This window comes from Xenopus laevis, chromosome 4L (genome assembly GCF_017654675.1).
Source record: "Xenopus laevis strain J_2021 chromosome 4L, Xenopus_laevis_v10.1, whole genome shotgun sequence".
Lineage (NCBI taxonomy): Eukaryota > Metazoa > Chordata > Amphibia > Anura > Pipidae > Xenopus > Xenopus laevis.
In genome coordinates this window covers 76,081,667-76,102,011 of record NC_054377.1, presented here as the reverse complement: position 1 = coordinate 76,102,011, position 20,345 = coordinate 76,081,667, and the positions used below count along the sequence as shown (strand labels likewise).

Genomic DNA, 20,345 nt, shown 5'->3' with positions numbered 1-20,345 from the left:
AATCATAATCCTAAATATATAAAAATACAACAAACATTTATACTGGCTAAAAGGCAACTGTAAAAATATTCAGTAAAAAATGAAATACATTTTCATTGAATAATGAACCTGAATAAGTACCTCCAGGAAATGAAAGTGCCCTAAAACCATTTACATATAGCATTCACTTCTAAAAATATCTGCACCAGTGATGTTTTTTACTTGAATTATTTTGATTCTGGTAGAGCATTTGAGGACAGTTACTAAATATTTAATATGGCTTAACTCACTAGAGCCAACAAGCTTATAGCACTACAATGAAAAAATACTACACATATAGGATAGAAAAAAATTGAGTCAACTTATTATATAGTTTTATTTACATTTTTACTCATTTCTTGTTTTCACAAATTTTAAATGAAAAACTTTTTTTCTGTCATTATGGCCTTTATTCACTAGAATCTGTTCCAAATGACCGAATGACTAATGCAAGGCTTGCACACAGGATTCTGTCTAAATATGGATAGTAATATAGATATATATATCTGCTTCTTTACCAAAGTCATATAAATATAAACTATATCTTCTTTTCATTTTTCTGAAATCTTGAAAGAATTTTGAAAGAAATCTTGATGAAACTGTAAATAAAAAAAAAGTTAGTGTACATCTCTCAAATACAATAGTGAAAGATCATATTATGAATTGGTAATGAATAAGAATATTTATTATGCATATAGTAATAAAATATTATTAAGCACATTTCTTTCTTTTTTTCTTTTGTATGCACACAAAAGGATAGAATAACTTCTGCTTTATGTTAATTCCATAACAGATATGAGTAATATAATGTAGTATACTGATCAAAAGTTAACGGTTTTTATTTTACTTTTTATTTTATTACTTTCATTTTGCTTGTGGAAAACCCCCTGAGATCAGAAATTGTGTAGTGGAAGATGATTGGTGCATGCAAAGATTATTCACAACACTACATGAATCTCTGTACCAGCCCGTACTATGCCAGCAAAAACTTGATAGTATTTTAAAATGCTCATTGTTTGAACAAGGGACTTTTTATTGTCGGTCATGCTTCTAATTGACCTGACTTAGTTATAAAGCTTTGTTAACTGCTTTTGCTAACATTTATATTAGACATTCTCTTCAATTTCTTTACTGTAGCACTTGGATACGCAATGCATTCTTAATAAAATTAGGTTATCAGAATTTTTGATTTTTAGTTAATATGGTACTGTTTTTCTAACTGCTAATAAATATCTCATAATGTTATAATTGGCAGCTTTTTTGCAAATGCCTTCTTTCTAAATGTATTAGTGTTAAACTTTGCATACTCAGTGCCAAAACAAGCTAGTGAGACTGTTCCATGGATGGTGATATCTTGTACTGTGGGAGCAAGGTTATATTTTTTACTGAATTCTTATGCATGTTTTAAAGAATATTTTTTTTTTGGTAGTAAGGCTTTGATCTTCAAATCATTTAAGCAGGACAGTGACCTCCATTCTTGACTCCCAGTGGATATGTAAATATACACAATTATTATTTTATAAATTTATATATGGCAAGCTATAGGCTTAAAGGTTACAGAGTAGTACTTCCCTATACAACACTCTATTTGATCTCTCTGTAGAAAAGGTCTTTGTTAATTAAAATGTGCAAGTATCACTAATCATGGATCACTACACAGTCTAGTAGAAAAATATTTTAATGTTAAAAAAAATTCAATAGAATTGATTTGCCACCAATATTGATTTATACAGCACAGTTTCATTATTACAGAGAAATAGGAAAAAAAATTTTGAATCATTATTACTGAAACTTGGTAGTATTTTAAAATGCTCACTGTTTGATGATGTATTATTTTCTTTAAAAGTACTCTATGGGAGATAACCATCCCATAATTTGGAGCATTTTGAGTATCAGGTTTTTGGATAAGAAATCACATACTTGTACTTTATTATCATAATGGAGACCAGTAGTGATGAGCATTTTTTTTCAGCACCCATGGATTCGCAGTGATTCCGCATTTCCCCATTTGTAAATTTTTGGTGAAACTGCGTCAAAAATTTGCCGCAACAAAAAAGTCACCAAGACAAAAATGTTGCATAGACAAAAAAAGTTGCCATAAGAAAAAAACACCCAAAATTTTTTAACTCCCATTGACTCCAATGCGTTTCGCTAATTTTTTTCGGCAAAGCAGAATGGACAGATTCGCTCATCACTACAGACCATTGTTAATGTTTTCTATAATTGTTTTTAAGTTCAAAAACTGGTGTCAAATCACTAATATAAATCAATAGCACAGTATCTTCCAATCTCTTTTATAGTTATTATTCAAATACAGACTTGCTAATAATAGATTCAATTGTTAAATTATATAAGTTAAATTGTTTGATCAGTTTTAGGAATGCCTCATTAATTTCATATTTGTAGGATGCAGTATGGAACATCTTGAAAATATAATTACCTACCATCTTCATCTGATGCTCTTTATTATATTGGATCTTTATTTTCTGCTTGAGAAACTTCATTGTCTGCTGTACTATTTACAGTTCCGAATTCTTCTTCACCAGCTGCTGACACATTCAGGACTTCTGCAATTTGGTCATGTGGAGGTGTATTTTCTGACTCATTAAGCCTCATGTCTTGGTCAGTTTCATTTACTTCTCCTTCTTTTTCCCTCATTGTTTTATTAAGTGACTCTTCAATATTTTCTGAACTTTCTGAAAATTCAGTGGCTGGTGTAACTTGCTGTACATATTCTTCTTGTTCAGTGTCAGTTTTTTCATTGTCTGCTATTTTACTCTGAGATATTTCAGACTTGAGTGGTCCAATATTATTGATTTCCTCTTCATCTACAATTTGACTTACATTGTCTTCTTTGGAGTCTGCCTTTTCATCTTGCTCTCTATTTTCTTTATTTGTATTTGAAGATTGGTCATCTGTCTCATGAAGGCTATTAATAGATACATTTTCTGTTGTGTTTTCTGCTTCCATCTCTTCTTTTTGTTTTTCAGAAACATCATTAGGATCAGTACTATCTGCATAAACTGTTTCAGTCTCCTCATTAACACTATTTGATTTCCCCTTTGTTTCTGTTGACTGTTCTACACTATTTTCCTTATCTTGATCTGAAGAAGCAATGTTATTAACTGTATCCTGTTTATTTGAACACATTTCAGCAAGTGTATCTTTATTTTCAAAAGTACTTTCATTTACTATACCATGATGGGTATGCTCATTTTCAGGCATGTTGTTGTCTAGACCCTCATTTAAAATATCTGAAGTGAAGTTTTCCTCTTGACCTATCTGATCTGCATTATCATTACTATCTGTGCCTTCCTCCTCATCCAGCATGTTATGCTCAACTTTGAAACTATCTACATTATCAGATTCATTTTCTGTTTTAGAGCTCATATCCACAGATGCATCATTAACATCTGAAGATTCACCTTGAGTTTCAAGACTGGGAACCTCAGGTGCAGATACCATCTCTTTACTTAAATCATCTGATGAATGTTCTTCAGTGATTGGAGCACTATGTTCTACAACATTATTATTACATGTATTATCACATTCAATTGTCGTTTCATCAGGAAAGGATTCCATTACATTTGCCATATCATCTTCCACAGCCACATCTTGTGATTGCAATTGCCTCTCCTTGCTCACAGATTCTACTTCTTTTTCATATATCACATCTGATACATCCTGATTACAATCATCATGATCACTATGAAGACCAATGTTTTCACTAATTTCTTCAGTAGTGTGTTCTTCCTTAGAATTAGCATCATCTCTGCTAATATCAGATACATCCTGATTACCATCATCCTGATCAGTAGGAACAATATTGTTTTCACTGATTTTTTCAGTAGTTTGTTCCTCATTAGTATCCTCTATTGCCTTGCACTCTTCATTTTTTTCAGGGCTTACAGCTCTAGAAGCAGTCTCTGCACTTATGTCTTCAGAATTGATTTCATTTCCTGTATTCACTGTATCTGAATTATCTACCAGTTCTAATGCATCCCCTTCTTCTAACATGACAGAACTAGTTACATTTTCCATTTCAGTACATGAATCCACTTTGTTACCTGCATCACTTATTTCTGCATGCCACTCTACCTCACTGTCTACAGGTTCTATACACTCCTTGGTCTGATATTCAGAAAGATATTTGCTTTCACTGCTTTCTTCAATAGTTTGTTCTTCTTTAGAATTATCATCCTCTATTGCTATGCACTCTGTGGAATCATGTGGTTTGGGAACATCCTGATTCTGATCACTAGGAACAACATTGTTTTTACTGCTTTCTTCAGGAGTTTGTTCCTCCTTAGTATCTTCTATTGCTATGCACTCTTCATTTGTTTCAGGACTTACAGCTATAGAAGCATTCTCTTCACCTATATCCTCAGAATTAACGTTATTTTCTGCTTTCACAATATCTGAAGTTTCTATCAATTCTCCTTTTTCAATGACAGAACTTGTTACATTTTCCATACCAGTGTATGAATCTACTTCATTGCCTGCATTGTAACTGGTGTCTGTACCCTCAGTATTATTTTCATTTTGTTCCTGTTCAGTAATATTTTCATTTGCATCAGGAAGCTCAGTTTCAGTTCCAGCTATTCCCTGAATACCATCTTCTGTTTGTTTCTTGTCTACATTTTCTTCTGATAATTCATCATGTGTAGCACTATCTGGAGCAATTTCATTTTCAGAAGCATTTTGTTCTGTTTCTTGGACTACTTTATTTTCTGTCTCTTCTACCTCATCAAATGAATCAGATATAACTGCAATGTTTTCTTGCTCAGTTGTTAAAATACCCCGTTTTTCATGTTCCTCAATATGATCTTCACCCTCTTCCCCTTTGGTATCATTACTAAACAGTGTGCCATCATTTTCCATGTTTAATGTAGCAGATGACTGAACTGATACATCATGGTCTTTAAGATCTGAATTATCTTCATTTAGGGTTATGCCATCTTCAAGAGGAATTTCCTCTTCTTTTTTTTCAATTGATTCTTGGACTTCATCTTCCATTGTATCTCCAGATTCTAAAGATGAAAGCAGTGACTTTTCTGTTACAAGAATATTTTGTTCTTCCACATCTTCATCATCAGGTTTTTGTTCTTCAGTGATTGTGGATTCGTCCAAAAATTCAGTATCTGCATTTATGTTTGATGTTTCAAGTGCATCCTCCTCCATTTCTGCTGCATCAGGGGCCCTATTTGTATCACAATTATCACTATTATTTTGTGTTTCCTTATCTCTCTCTATTTCTGGTGTTTCTAACGGAGCCTCTATCTCTTCAATATCTTTTCCATTTTTTGTTAATTCTTTGTGTAATGATTCAAGTTCTGTTTTCTCACAATCTGTTGATACATCAACAGAGATTGTATCATTAATGTTTTCTCCATTATCTATCAACTCATCTGGTTGTTTTGACTCTTCCACTGCATCTTCTAGCTGTTTTAATTTTTCACCTGCTGTTGCATCCTCGTCTTGCATATGTTCGTCAATATTCTGTGATCCAGTCTCTAAATCATTAAATGGTGATTTCAATTCTTCATCTATTGATCTGTCTGGCAAATTAAAAAATTCTGATGCAGTTTCTAGTTTCATGGAATCTGCTCTACTTGTGCTTCTTTCTGCATTATTTTGATCTTTCATGCAATGCTCAATAATTTCATCTGTTTCATTTAGTGAAGTCTGTCCAGATGCTGCTGTGTCAGGTGACGCATAACCATCCAAAACAAAAGAGAAGAAAAAAAGTAGTTATAATAATTATTATTTATAATAAAAAATGTCACTGAAAGATTTTTGTCATTACAAAATCCAGAATTGTTGTGAGTTGTCTATTAAAAACTATATAAATTAATACCACTGGATAAATACTATAAAGCACTCATTCATAAAGACAATATCATAGGTATCTTACATTTGCTTCCATGAAATGCATTCTTAAAGTTGTCCTCCTCATCTGTACTTGAATCACTGGGCTCTGGTTCTGAATTGAAGCATTCATCAATTGCATCTGCTATTTTCTCTTGAACTGATCGACCATCTTTAAAAAATACCATCGCATTATCCAGAAATCAAATTACTCTGCAAGCTTAATATAACTTCTTCACTCCATCCATTCTTAAGCAGAAGCAAATTAGCAGTGCATTGTGGAAGAGTACAATAACTTCAATGCTGATTACAAGGTTGATCTACAAGGAAAATGCATGCAAAAGAAGCACAAGCCAAAACATGCACAAAACATGCAGAGAGAAGCCACCTTTAGATGACCTAGTCTTGTACAGAGTTTTATTTTATTTTATTACTTTAGTCTGGTCAAGTATTAAAAATAGAATTTATATGTATAGCATATGTAATGGTTTGTTAGTTCTGGATGTTAATTGTGACAATTACAAAAAAGTCTTTTCAACAATGTATACTGTACATGCATTTGTGGGTGTTTCTGAGTTAATTAAATTAAATGCCTTTAATTTGGGGACATAGCAATCCATCTCAATTTGGAATTCAAATTAGATGGTTGTTGTGGTACCCCTGCCACTGAAGACCCACTAAAGAAATGCAAAAAAATTGCCCTTATGCCTTAACCATTTCTTTTGCCAATGAATTATAGCATTGCGAAGAAACAGATAAATTGTTTATTAATTTACTTTGGAACTCCCATATTAAGAACATAATAATTCAAACACTCTTGCCTTCACCTGAATTCAGTTCTAAGTGCCTTGACTAATTAAAAAAAATTACATAACCATAGAAAATAATACCATGAAAAGGCAGAAATAATTGGTTGATTTAATTGAAAAGGTTGGTTGGATGGGATTTTATAATCCTTAATGACCATAATCCTACAAAAGGTGGAAAGAGGCTCTATGCAAGTGTTGTATGCAGAAACAGGGTTTTACTCTTATACTCATATCTCCTCTCCACATGAAGAGCATTCAAATAACATGATGCTGAAGTATAAAATGCAGTATTTGATAGCTATTTTAAAATCAATATACAGTAAAAATAGATTTGCAGTAAAATCATTTATTCTACTTCTCCACCCCTCAAATTTGGTACCAGTCTTGGTTTCTGTGTGGTTGGTTCCTGACCCATGCTCTCCTGGGGCTTGTGTGTGACTGTGATAAGCAGGAAGCATTGTTTTAGGTATGAGGTCACCCAATCAGAACAACAATACACCATAAAAACCCATTTTTGAATCAAGAACCGACTGACTCTATAGCTCAAATGCAGTGCCAGTCACCAGAGGTAAGCCCAGAATGTGGTAGAAATAGGTGCAGAAAAAAATCATATATAGAAATATTTAAATATAATTAAATACTGACACATGAGTGGATTGCACCCAAGTCATCAATTCTTAAGCAGTTAATATTGGGTCACGATGTGCATTCAGCTTGGATCATTGTAATTTAAGGAGACACGCTACACAAGATATTGGGTCCTGTTTATTACATATTCCTCTAAAACATATTGTCATATTTATAAATGTTATGTGAGCAAAGGGTTGATAGATGGGTATATTTCATTGTATGTAACTATTTTACACATGCTATATGAACATCTGGGAATCTATAACTTATTAAAAAGATTAAGACAAAAGTATCTAGAATGGTAACTTTATAGTAATATTATATAATGGTTGAATCCCCCAGTAAGAAAGGATCCTGCATTACATACTTTGTAAGTGACGGTATCAAACACCATGATCCAATGTTTCTACCTTTCAGCTAGGACTGCAATAAAATAACCTATAGTTTAGATTACGATGACATGAAAAATGTTACTGTTGTCAGCAAGAAATGAAATACAGCTATCCCATAATCCAAACTGTAGCAATTCCAGTGCTTTTTTATAGATATTAGCTTTGTAAATGGTTTCATGCGCAAATGTATAGGTCTAGCCAAAGAATCACTCATTCAGATAATCCATCAACTGAATCAAATTCATGGCACTAGGAGTGATAATGCTGGGGAGAATTATGTATAATTAGCTATTTATATTAACATTTCATTGTAGCTGTATCATAATTAACATTCAAAATGACAAGTTGTGCTATGCATTTTAACAACGTTTTGGAACATTTTAATTTTCTCATATATAACAATGCAATGGTATGTGAATTTACAATAAAAAAGGATGAAACAACATTTTTCCTCGGCACACAAACTACAAGGAAATGGCACAATGGAAAATAGTTTATTATGTACATGCCTTACTATCTAATACATGCTGAAAGGAAAAACAAGACAAAAGGAGCAAAGAAAGGCAACTAAAACCAATGAAATAACATTATAACGTTCTTACAACACAGCGAGAGACCCATAAAAACCGACTGATTGCAATGCATTAGCATGCCATTTAAAGATTCTGAAAGGACCTCTAAACCTGATTTCAAATACTATGTTTCAATGAATATACAATTTTAAAACCATACTGGACATCGGGTTATTCTTATTCATTCTTTCAGGATGCAATATTAAAAAAGAAAAGAAAGAAAGAAATAGTATTCCTGTCAAAAAATCCTTGAAATGCTGTGATAAATATCATAAGTATGCCTAGTCTTGCAAAGAATACACTGAATTTGCATTAAGAATATTATGTTGTTCTGGGGGAAATTATAATTTCAGACTGAAAGTCATGGATGAATGCAAATTATGTGCGTCTATAAGTAGAATAGCTAAATACAGGCAATGCCGTAAAATTCCACATCACATCATTTAGCACAGATATTGCAGCCTTGGGATTTGGGCCATTGGATTGCCTTAACCCAGTAACGTCCAGTCTGCAGCCCCCCAGCTGTTGTTGCACAACAAACCCAAGTAGACATAGATTGCCAAAGTGAACACAAAGTTTAACAACCGCATATCGTATGAATTATCATTTGTAATTAACGAGATTCTCCTCAGGTCAAATAATAAACATAGCTTATGTATGATTTAATATGGTTCACTGTTTCACTACACAGGGTGAAATTTATAATTGTACATCATCATAATATACATTTAATCTTATGTTTTTAAGATATGGACTTATTACTAAAACAATAAGCAATGCTACAAAAAAAAATTCAAAAAGAATAATATTCTGTGAAAGCATCTGAGCTCATATCTTAGCTAAAAAGAAACTAACACCATGACAACCTGTGTCTCTTAAGATTGCATGTCACAGATATTCTGTACAAATCCAGATCTACAGCCATATGACAATTAAGATACTATAAGATGTTAGATCCCCTAAAGCTACTGTATATTGATAGCTACAATAAAGCTTTAAAACAGAGTAGGGACCTATGATGAAGTTTCTAATAGCATCAGAGTTTAAAACAGACAGAAGGTGGGAAGGTTGGGAGTTAGGGAGGCCAGTAAATAGTGAGCTGATGTTGTCTAGATGGGATAAGATGAGTGACAGCTGTTGCTGTCACAAGAAAGGAACATTTTTTGGTATATTGGAAATAATGACAGATTTTGACCATGGCATTGACTTGGTCAGAGAAGGAGAGAGAAGAGTCAACAAGACTCTAGAGTTAACAAGGTTAGTGAGCATGTCAGTAGTAGTAGTACCTGTATAAGAAAGGTAAGGGTCAGATTAGATGGATTGATGATCAGTCCAGTTTTTGTTAATCAATCTGAGATGACATTAAATCATCCAAGTTGAGACAGCCAGGAGGCAGAGTCTAAAAGGCTCAATTATGAATGCAATCACAAGTGTGGTGCTTTAAAACAGATGCATTGGTATTGGAGTATCTGGAGCAATGGCGTATGCAGCCACAATGATGCTGGAATTCTGAGTGGAAAATGAGCCAGTACACCAAGTACAGGACCTTGGGTCACCCCCCCCCCCCATTAAAGGGAATCTAAACAAAAAATAATGATTGTAATTTACTTCCACATAAACTTCCAAGTAATTTACAACAATCTTCTATTTTTAAAGGTTTTTCTAGCCATTTTAGACTGCTACTTCCAGGCCATATATCCAATGTTCTAATATTGAAAATTATTTTTGCATTTTTATAGATCTGCTCAAAAGGTTACACTCGTTTTTTGGGGGTTTAGATGCCTTTTGCTAGGAACTTGTTGTGAGATTTTGTTAGAATTTTATGATGCTAAAATCTACTATTAGTATAGATATTAGTGTAAATTATAGACAGGTCTTTTTCCAACACAACTTAACTGTGTAACTATGTAACAAAAAAAAGAGAAAATTATATCATACTTACCGTAATTTTCTTTTCCTGGTTAATAGATGGCATCATTTACAAGAGGGTAATCTCCACCCCCTATACCTGACTGGACAGAGCACATTCTTTAGCAATCAAGACTTTTGTCTCTGCCTATATTATCCAGCTCCCTCCTCCTTGCTCTTGTCTGATAATTAAGCTGTTAGGGAGGGTCTTGTAAATGATGCCATCTATTAACCAGGAAAAGAAAATTACGGTAAGTATGATATAATTTTCTCTTTTCCCTGGTCAATATGGCATCATTAACAAGAGGGATATGATAAGCAATTGAGGGAGGGTTTCTATTAATGGTATGAGAAGAAAAAACAACACTCTGTTCTAGCATATAATGAGTCATCTTTATTTTTCCAATGTTTGCACTGCTGACAGAACACTCTGTCCAAACTTTGCTTCTGACGTTGACCTCACGTCTAACTGGTAGTGCCTTAGAAATGTTGAGAAAGAACTCCATGTCGCCGCTTTACATATCTCTTCAGGAGGTATGTGTGCTTCAACAGCCCATGAAGTACTCACTGCTCTGGTGGAGTGTGCCTTGACCCCTTCTGGTATTTGTTTTCCCTTTGCTCGATAAGCTGCCTGGATGGCTGCAATTATCCATCTGCTTATGGTGGAAGTAGCTGCTGCCTGTCCCCTCTTTATTCCTGCCGGAATGACAAACAATTGTTGTGACTTTCTCCAATTAGCGGTTCTCTCCAAATAAATGGATAGACATCTGACCAAATCTAATGTATTCCATCTCTTTTCTTGATCAGAACTTGGTTCTGGAAAATAAGAAGGAAGTACTATCTCTGTGTCCAAATGGAATGACGTTAGAACCTTTGGTAGGAATCTTGGGTTCATCCTTAAAATAACCTTGTCTGAGTGAATGATTGTGAATGGTTCCTGAGCCGATAGTGCTCTCAATTCACTCACTCTTCTTGCTGATGTAACTGCAATAAGAAGAACTGTCTTGTATGTGAGCAGTGTTTCAGATATCTCCCTTAAGGGTTCAAAAGGTTTTTCCATCAAGGCATTTAGAACTAATGGTAAATCCCATGCAGGAGATATATTCTTTCTTGGAGGCTTTAATCTAAAGATGGCTGCCATAAATTGCCTCATAGCTGGCTCCTGTGCCCACGCTTTTCCTGAAAAAGCTGATATGGCTGATACTTGCGCCTTTAAGGTCCGCATACTAAGCCCCTTATCCAAGCCTCTCTGTAGAAAATCCAGAATTTCTGTAATTGTTGCTTTCTCTACTGAAATCTCTTTTTCCTCTAAATATTCCATGAATACCTTCCAGGCTCTTTGATAACTCTTATTTGTAGAATGTCTTCTAGAATTCATCATGGTTTCCACCACTGCTATTGGTAACCCAGAGTCTGCTAATCTTTCCCTCTCAAATGCCATGCCCTGAGGGCTAATGAATGACTCTGTGGGTGTTCCACTGGACCCTGTCTCAGTAGCCATGGAATTAATGGTAATATCATTGGGCTGTCTACTGCCATCTTTCTGAGAAGTGGATACCAAGGTCTCCTGGGCCATTCTGGTACAATTATTATCACTTCCGCTCGATCTTGTCTGATCTTCCTCAAAACTCTCGTAATGAGGGGAATTGGCGGGAAGACGTATAGGAGACCCATACTCCAATTCTGTAGTAGTGCGTCTGTTGCTACCGCCTCTGGTTCGTAAAACCTTGAATAGAACCTCATTACCTTCTTGTTGTTTTGTGTTGCCATGAGATCCAAGCTTGGTTGACCCCATCTGTTCACAATCTGTTTGAACACCCTCTGATTTATCTCCCATTCGTGCCTGTTCACTAGACTTCGACTCAAAAAGTCTGCTATTGTGTTGTCTCTTCCTGGCACATACACTGCTGTCAAATCTCTTAAATTTTGTTGTGCCCATAACATTATTGGTTCCAATTCCTGCATTAACTGTATGCTCTTTGTCCCCCCTTGTTTCTTTAGGTAAGACATTGCTGTTGTGTTGTCTGTCCTTATTAACAGATAACTGTCTATTAAGAAGTGCCCAAACTGTTGCAGGGCCAATCTTACCGCTCTTAATTCCCTGACATTTGCTGGGAGTAGAGATTCTTCTCTTGACCATCTTCCTTGTGTCATCTTCGTTTTCCAAAATGCGCCCCAACCTGTTGCGCTGGCGTCTGTTGTTAGTATTTCCCAAGAAACGTCTCCTAGGTGTCTTCCCTTCGCTAAGTTTTTTCTCTCTAACCACCATTTCAACGTCATCTTTACCTCCTGAGAAATATGTAGGTTCTGATTCCAATCCTGATCCTTTACAAGCCATTGATTGAGAAAATCCCTCTGGATGATTCTGGTATTCCATCTGGCCCATTGCACCATTGGTATTACTGAGGTTAAGAGTCCCAACACGCTCATGTACTGTCTTGCTGTGCATGTTGATCTGGTCCTCATCCATGAAACCTTCTCCGCAATCTTGTGTTTCTTTCCTTCCGGTATTGTGACAATGGCTGTTCTTGTACAAAATCTGGCCCCCAAATATATTAGATCCTGTGAAGGAATCAGTTGACTCTTTTCTGAATTTATTATCCAGCCATGCTGCTGCAGGTATGTGATTACCTGATCTCTGTGATGTTGCAGGGTGTCTGGTTTTCTTGCTAATAGCAGAATGTCGTCCAGATAGTGATAAATACAAATTCCCATGCTCCTCAATTTTGCTATCAATGTAACAAGGATCTTTGAAAAAACTCTTGGTGCCGTCGATAGGCCAAATGGTAGGCAAGTGAACTGGAAGTGCATTTCCGGGCCCACTGTGAAACGAAGAAACCTTTGGTGTGTGGCTGCTATTGGCACATGCAAATAAGCATCCTTCAGATCTATGGAAAGCATCCAGTCTCCTGGCCTGATTTCTGGAATGATCGTGAATAGGGATTCCATCTTGAATGGTTTTTCTATCATGTATTTGTTTAATTTCCTCAGATCCAACACTGGTCTGAAATCGCCCGTCTTTTTCCTGAGCATGAATATTGGCGAATAAAACCCTCTTGTTTTTTGTAGTCTTGGAACTTTCATTATAGCTCCCTGTTTTTGTAAGTTCTCTACGTAATCGTATAATATTGCCTTCTTTTCCTTGTTTTGTGGAATTGAAGATATCACAAAGTGATCTCTCTGCGGTTTTGTTTGAAATTCTAACAAATATCCCCTTCTTATGGAGTCTAAAACCCATTGGTCTGTGATTGACTCTGCCCAGACCCCTAGAAACCTTGATAATCTTCTGGGGATATTTTGGATCTGGGCTGCCATTATTTCAGAAATATTTCCTTGAATTTCTTGTGAAAGAACCCTTTCCTCTTCCAGGTCTCGATGTAGCCGACTGGCCTCTTTTCCAATTCTGAGACTGTGAATATTCTTTCCCCGGTCTGTATGATCTCTGATCTCTAAAGGTCGGTCTGTCACGAAATGACTGCCTTTGCCTTTCCTGGAAATTTTCTGTAGAAAAATTCTGCCTTCGTTCCTGAGGTAAAAAAACGCTTTTACCTCCTGTAACCTTTTTAATGAGATCTTCCAATCTTGAACCAAACAGCATCTCCCCTTCAAAAGGTATTCCACATAAGTTTGATTTGGATGCCTTATCTGCATTCCACGTTCTGAGCCACAATGCTCTTCGTGCTGAAACTGAGAGTGCTAGAGCTCTTGAGGATGTTTTTACCAAGTCTATGGATGCGTCTGCAACAAAATCCGTAGCCAGCTTCAAATCAGATAATGATCTTATGATGCTTTCTCTATCTATTCCCTGCTTAAGGGATTTTTCCACATTATGCAACCATGATTGCATTGCCCGTGAAACTGACGTTAGGGCTATTGCCGGCCTGCATGACGCCGCTGTTGCCAAGTAGTTCTTCTTTAAGATACTCTCCATCTTACGATCCATAGGATTGGTGAATGAGGCAATGTCATCAACTGGTAACACTGTTCTCTTGGATAGTCTGGCCACCGCCGCATCCACCCTTGGTGGTTTCTCCCATACCTTTTCCTGATCTGATGAGAAAGGATATAACCTTTGAATTTTATTCTGGGTTGTGAACCTTGCATCCATCTTCCCCCACTCAGCTGTAATGATCTCCTTGATTACATCATGGAGTGGAAAAGTAGATCTTTCCCTCTTAAGAATTTTAAAAGGGTTACTAGTAGAGGGTTGTGGTTCCTGTATTTCAGCCAGCTTCAACTCCTCTCTTATTGCCTTTATTAATGGCTCCACACATGCAAAGTCAAATGTTGCAAAATGTTCCGACATATCTTCCTCATCCTCCTCAGATAATTCTCCGGCTGAGGATTCTCTCAAGGGAGATTCTTCTCTAATAAAACACTCTCTCTCTGGAATTCTCTTACGTGTCTGATTTGTAACAGACTGTGCTGTCGCCTCCTTTATTCCCTGTGCAACAGCCTCTCTAATCCAGGCCATAACATCCACTGACTGTTCTATTCCTGTGTCACCAGACAGTTTTTTAGAACAGGATGCACAGAATTTTGAATGTCTGATAGGTGGATTGTCACATGCTGCACATCTTAATCTCTCTCTTGCTCTTCCTGGGGAAGACACACTAGTGATAGAGAGAAGAGAGAGAGAGAGAGAGAGAGAGAAACACAAAAAAAAAAAAAAAAATTTTTAAGGCATTTCTCCTTTAATTACACCCTTCATTATTTCAAAAATGAATAATGGCCCACCTCCTATCCTCTCTGCATGCTGCCTCTGGGCTGTGTGAACGTCTTGATTCCATGACCTGTATTTAAATGGAATACTATAGCTTAACCGTTACATGTTGCCTGATAAGCATATATCTTGTGTACTTGCCACTGTTGGAAGCTCCTTGTCTGCACAGAATTCGCCACTCCAAACGGATAGAACGCTTCCCTGTAGGCAAAAGCGTCTCTCTGTTGTTTCCTTAAGGCGCTGCGCGCGTCTGGCTCCGCCCACCTGGTGACGTCAGCGCGCACGTCTCTGTAGCGCCGCGCGCCTCTTACACAGCGTTCCTCTATCACCAGTCACCGGAACTGTGAAATGTTTTGTGAATGCGCATCCCATACCAACAGGTAGGGTGTAGCCGCATTGTGTATATATATATATATATATATCGAAGCTTATTAGCAGGCCACCAGGCAGAACTATAAAGCTCTTCAGTAGGGGTAAAAAGAAGGGTGTAAGAAAAATCCCTTACTGGTATAGTTTGGGTATCCACCAGAATCCCGTGGGCCCTATATTGCTCCGCCAGTCTGTATAGACAGATAGAAAAAAGACAAGAGCAAGGAGGAGGGAGCTGGATAATATAGGCAGAGACAAAAGTCTTGATTGCTAAAGAATGTGCTCTGTCCAGTCAGGTATAGGGGGTGGAGATTACCCTCTTGTTAATGATGCCATATTGACCAGGGAAAGTATAGTTTACAATAGTAAAAATACAACCACAAATGCATGCCATAGTTCATTCCAGCTTCCAAAAGATGCTGGATAGGCAACCTACCATTTCCAAAGGGTTCTATTCCTTCATTTCCTCTCTCCTGCAATTTCCTGATCCTATGCATTATTAATGTACTAATATTCTCATCTGTTGTCAGAGCACTCAACCAGATAGAAATAACTACATTGTGTTAAATTCTTCAACTCTAATAGAATAGAATCCTTCCTTAGAGTCTGCTGCTTTTTTGTGAGCCATAATCTTTGTCCTGGTGTTTTTCTCTACTTTGTGAAAACGTTCCTTCAGTCTCATACTTACCTTCACTATGCATTATCTTTTTTCTGTCCTGGTGAGCAGAAAGCTCCCAGGTAAGTATGATTAGTTCCTTGCAGCCCTTTGTAAAGTTGTACCATGCAAAGACCTGTATTATATGTAACAATCATTTAAACTAACAGCTCTTACAATTAAGACTTGCATGAATGCTTCCATTCATGGAAGCAAACACCTACTTTTACACTCACAGTTTCATCAGTTTGAGTTTTTGATCTCCCTTTTCTAACCACCATATACTGTATATTCTACTCTCTACATATTTCTGCTACTCAGTTACCCCTATTAACATTGAGGTACTCCAGGAAGGGGCATAAAAGAAGGGTGGAAGGCGGTGAGATTGCAAAGCACAGAGCTGTGGGACCAAATCCCCACTTCAACTTGTGCTTGTTGCCATGGCCTGGCTTGCATGTCTGAATAAAATTCAAGATAGGCGGCATCCAAAGGGATGTCCACGTGCCACTACCAGCCCACCATGGTGCTGATATGGAGCACAGGGGGCAAAGTGCAAAACATGTTGGTTTGCAACAAGAAAAAGTGTGAGAATAATTATAATGGCGCATAAGCTAATCATGTGTATGAATTTTCCCATTTTCTCTTAGAAAAATTGTCTCCTGACCAGAGCATTGGTTGCAACACCTCCACACCCATATTTTAATGGTGGTCTTATGCCTTTAAAAAATGGGTGTTGGGCTGGGGGATCTCTCCTTTAAAAGCCTCTAGATTGGGTGAATTAAACCTGTGTTCTTTGCAGTCTCTCTTCTATAAAAGGTAAATGTGGGGGGAATCAAGCCTGTAACTGAGACCAGTCCCTTGGTCTGGTCAGGCAACACTTATTCCAAGAAATGCTACCATGCAGGAAAAATGATATAACCAGAGGTAAACAGGATCACCATATGGGGTTTTACTTTAATGTGGTATGGGGGCTTGATAATTTTATGATCATAACATTGTAACAAAACCCCCTCTTTTTGAAAATACATGCATTTGCATAGATACTAAATTTCTAGTCAAACAGGAGACCAGGGAATGCGCATTGATCAATACCCTCTCGTTTGTATCCTTGTAGCTAATTTGCCCAGATCAGTTGCACTTACACTCTTACACTTGGGGGCAGATGTAAGAAGGGTCGAATATCGAGGGTTAATTAACCCTGGATATTCGACTAGGAACTAAAATCGTTCGACTTCGAATATCGAAGTCGAACGATTTAGCGCAAATCCTGCGATCGAACGATCGAAGGATTATTCGTTCGATCGATTAAATCCTTCGAATCGAACGATTCGAAGGATTTTAATACAATGATTGAAGGAATATCCTTCGATCAAAAAATCACAGGCAAGCCTATGGGGACCTTCCCCATAGGCTAACATTGACTTCGGTAGCTTTTAGCTGCCGAAGTAGGGGGTCGAAGTTTTTCTTAAAGAGACAGTACTTCGACTATCGAATGGTCGAATAGTCGAACGATTTTTAGTTCGAATCGTTCGATTCGAAGTCGAAGTAGTAGTCGAAGGTCGAAGTAGCCCATTCGATGGTCGAAGTAGCCCAAAAAACACTTCGAAATTCGAAGTTTTTTTAATTCGAATCCTTCACTCGAGCTTTGTAAATGTGCCCCCTAGATATACACTTAGCCACGGAGTGCTCCCTCAGCCCTTCTTATTGTGTATTTCTAGGTTTTACTCTAGTAATTCTGGATATTGCTTTATAACATCCATTTATTGAACACTACATGCAATACATATACAGATATCTACCAACAATAGATGCTAATATTCTTCATGTAGTAAACTAATATAGTAAAAAAAAATGGTTCAACAATAAAAGTTTGCATTTGCACTGGATTTACAATTTTTAAAGTTTAAAAGAATGAATTCACAGTATTGAATGAACAGTATGTTCAGGCTTTCATTCGTACCAGCAGTTACAATTACATTTATTTGTTTCCCTTTCACAGTAGTCTTTTAGGTGCACTGTACAAAAAGAGAGGAATTAGTCTGAAACCAGAACACCATCATTTATTGTCTGTGTATATTTGCAAATATGCATATAAGTAGGAGCTGCCATATTGTCTAGGATATGGCAGTCTCCCTAGACCTATACAGATAAGCAGCATTATGTGTACAGCAGATGTTGGCTCTGGATAATTTTCAGTTTGGCAAAGTGTAGATAAAGAGAATATAACAACATTTTGGGTCACAAAATTAAACTCAATAAACTGTTTTTTTCTATGTTTACATTTACACTGTGATCTTTAAATTAATTGAATCTAATTTTATAGTTAAGCGCCTCTAATTCTGTACATTGCAGTGGATATTATGCTGGCAGGCTATAGAAGTGCCATGATAGCTATGTGGTTGTTACCTTTCCCCATTTTACTTTGTATTGCAGGCATACATCTCATGATTGGCACTTACTGTATATTTATCCATTCAGATGAATACACTTCAGAGAATACATGCAATGGGAGAAATACAATATCCTGAGTGATTTCCTTTTTTCATGTTTCTTGTAAATTAGCAGACACTTAAGTTGTATTCGGCATCATTATCCAGTTGCAGGTATTGATATTTAAATTGCCAGAAACCAATTACAATGTATTCTTTGTCATAAGTGGTAAAATTCATTATGCACTGAATATTGTCCATGCAAGATACACAAATAGCACTCAGCATGCGTTTTACAATGCACATTTATTCAAAAGGGGGAGGGAGCACACAGCAAGTTCATGCGCTGAACACGGTTCTTCTTAACGTCTATACTCACCACCTTCCTCTTCAGTCTCAGAATGTTTATTATCATCAATTAAATTATCTTGGGACATACTAGCACGCTTATCCATGTGTACTGTGGCTTTATACTCAGCCTCTTGCTCAAAAACATTTTCTGAAGGACTCACACCGTGTTCAATGTCATCTTCATCAGAAAGTGATTGTGGTTCTTCTACATTATCTTCAGTTAGGGTAATTTCTTCCTTTCTGAAGGTTTCTGTCTCATCGGTTTCACCTGTCTCTTCTAATTTAGGTTCTTCATTTGCCAGTCCTTCTGAATGGGTTTCGTCCCCCAGATGTGCCACTGAATCTTGGATATTTTCTGAATTCTCTAGTGTTTGTTTTTTATGTTCCTTTGGATGTTCTGTGCTAGATGTCTTAGCTTCTCCTTCATTTTCTTCATCGCTTGACCCTGCTTCACTGGAGCTAGTAAGTATTGTACTGTGGGATGACACAGATCCAGTGCTGTGTTTCCTCTCTATAAATAGGAGAAATGAATGACATTGCACCATAAGTACTTCACAAAAGTTCTTGAAATCAAAAATAGGATAAATGACATAAGGTAAAAGAAAGTATTTTGCCCTGTGACAGGTGTTACTACTACTGGAAGACCTCAGTTTATCAACCAAAATCAGCTCTGCAAAATGTGTACCCTATAGTTTTCTGGTATTGGCATATTAATGGTTCATGCTCAGTTCAGTAGATTCATCTGAATCCAAATCCTGCCAATTATGCACCATGCACACCTCTTTTATATCTTTTTATATATTTTTCTCTGAAGTTGGAAGACAGATAAAGCAATCTCTAAAGGGTTATGATATTGAGGAAACAGAGTAGCAGACCATATTACTACTTAGGTAACTTCATTTATTCAGGAACTAATGGATTTAGCTGATCAAAATCAAAGAAAAGATTTATAAAGAAAGTTTAGAATAACATTTTGTCAGTGTTTCTCTTTACTGTAGCCTCTCTTGCCCCAAAACCAGAACATCTGCTGTGTCATCTATGGAGGTTATCGGAAACATTTTTTAACAAAGGGGGCCACTGCTATTTAGGAAGACATACATTGAAATCACATAATACCCAACCATTTGCCCTGCTGGCCTATTGGTCAGACAGCTGTATGGTGTGTTCCTGAAGTCAGTCTGACAATTTAAGCAAATATTCCATTCACTTTTTGAGAGCTGAATTCCTAAAAAGTTTTGGAAAAACATATACCAATTCTTGATTAGAGGTACTGAACTCTGTTGTACTCTAATGCTATGTAGGATAATATGCTGGAGAATTTTTTTAAAAAAAATCTTCTATAAACCTATTTGTTGCTGTTTGATTTAAAACCTCGTATGGTTAACAGTATTAACAAAAATATTTAAATATAAAGAAAATGACTACTTACCATAAGTATCATGCGATACCAATGTTTATGTACCTGTTACATGCTAATAAGCTTCATGTCACATGCAAAAATATGTCAGTGTGAACATACAACACAAAATTTTATGATATCATATAGGAAGTAGTGTTCTGGCTACTGTATTAGACAACCAGTCACTCCAGCCTTTATACATTACATTTTTGGCTAAGGAAT

The 20,345-nt window shown here is 36.5% G+C and overlaps 1 protein-coding gene across 4 annotated transcripts in view; it reads right to left on the bottom strand.

The window, feature by feature from the left end:
* Positions 1-523: 523 nt before the first annotated feature.
* The window catches only part of erich3.L (glutamate rich 3 L homeolog), a 58,824-nt gene continuing 39,002 nt past the window's right edge, over positions 524-20,345 (bottom strand). For 2 of the 4 annotated variants that reach the window (XM_018258191.2, XM_041590349.1), the window contains 4 exons: positions 18,753-19,235; positions 5,933-6,058; positions 2,463-5,717; positions 524-617 (listed from right to left, as the gene is read on the bottom strand). In XM_018258191.2, the coding sequence (XP_018113680.2) occupies positions 2,485-5,717; positions 5,933-6,058; positions 18,753-19,235 (3,842 nt within the window). In that variant the 3' untranslated portion in view covers positions 524-617; positions 2,463-2,484. Of the gene's footprint in view, positions 618-2,458; positions 5,718-5,932; positions 6,059-18,752; positions 19,236-20,345 lie in introns of all 4 variants that reach the window. The other 2 variants (XM_041590347.1, XM_041590348.1) reach the window with 2 other exon arrangements.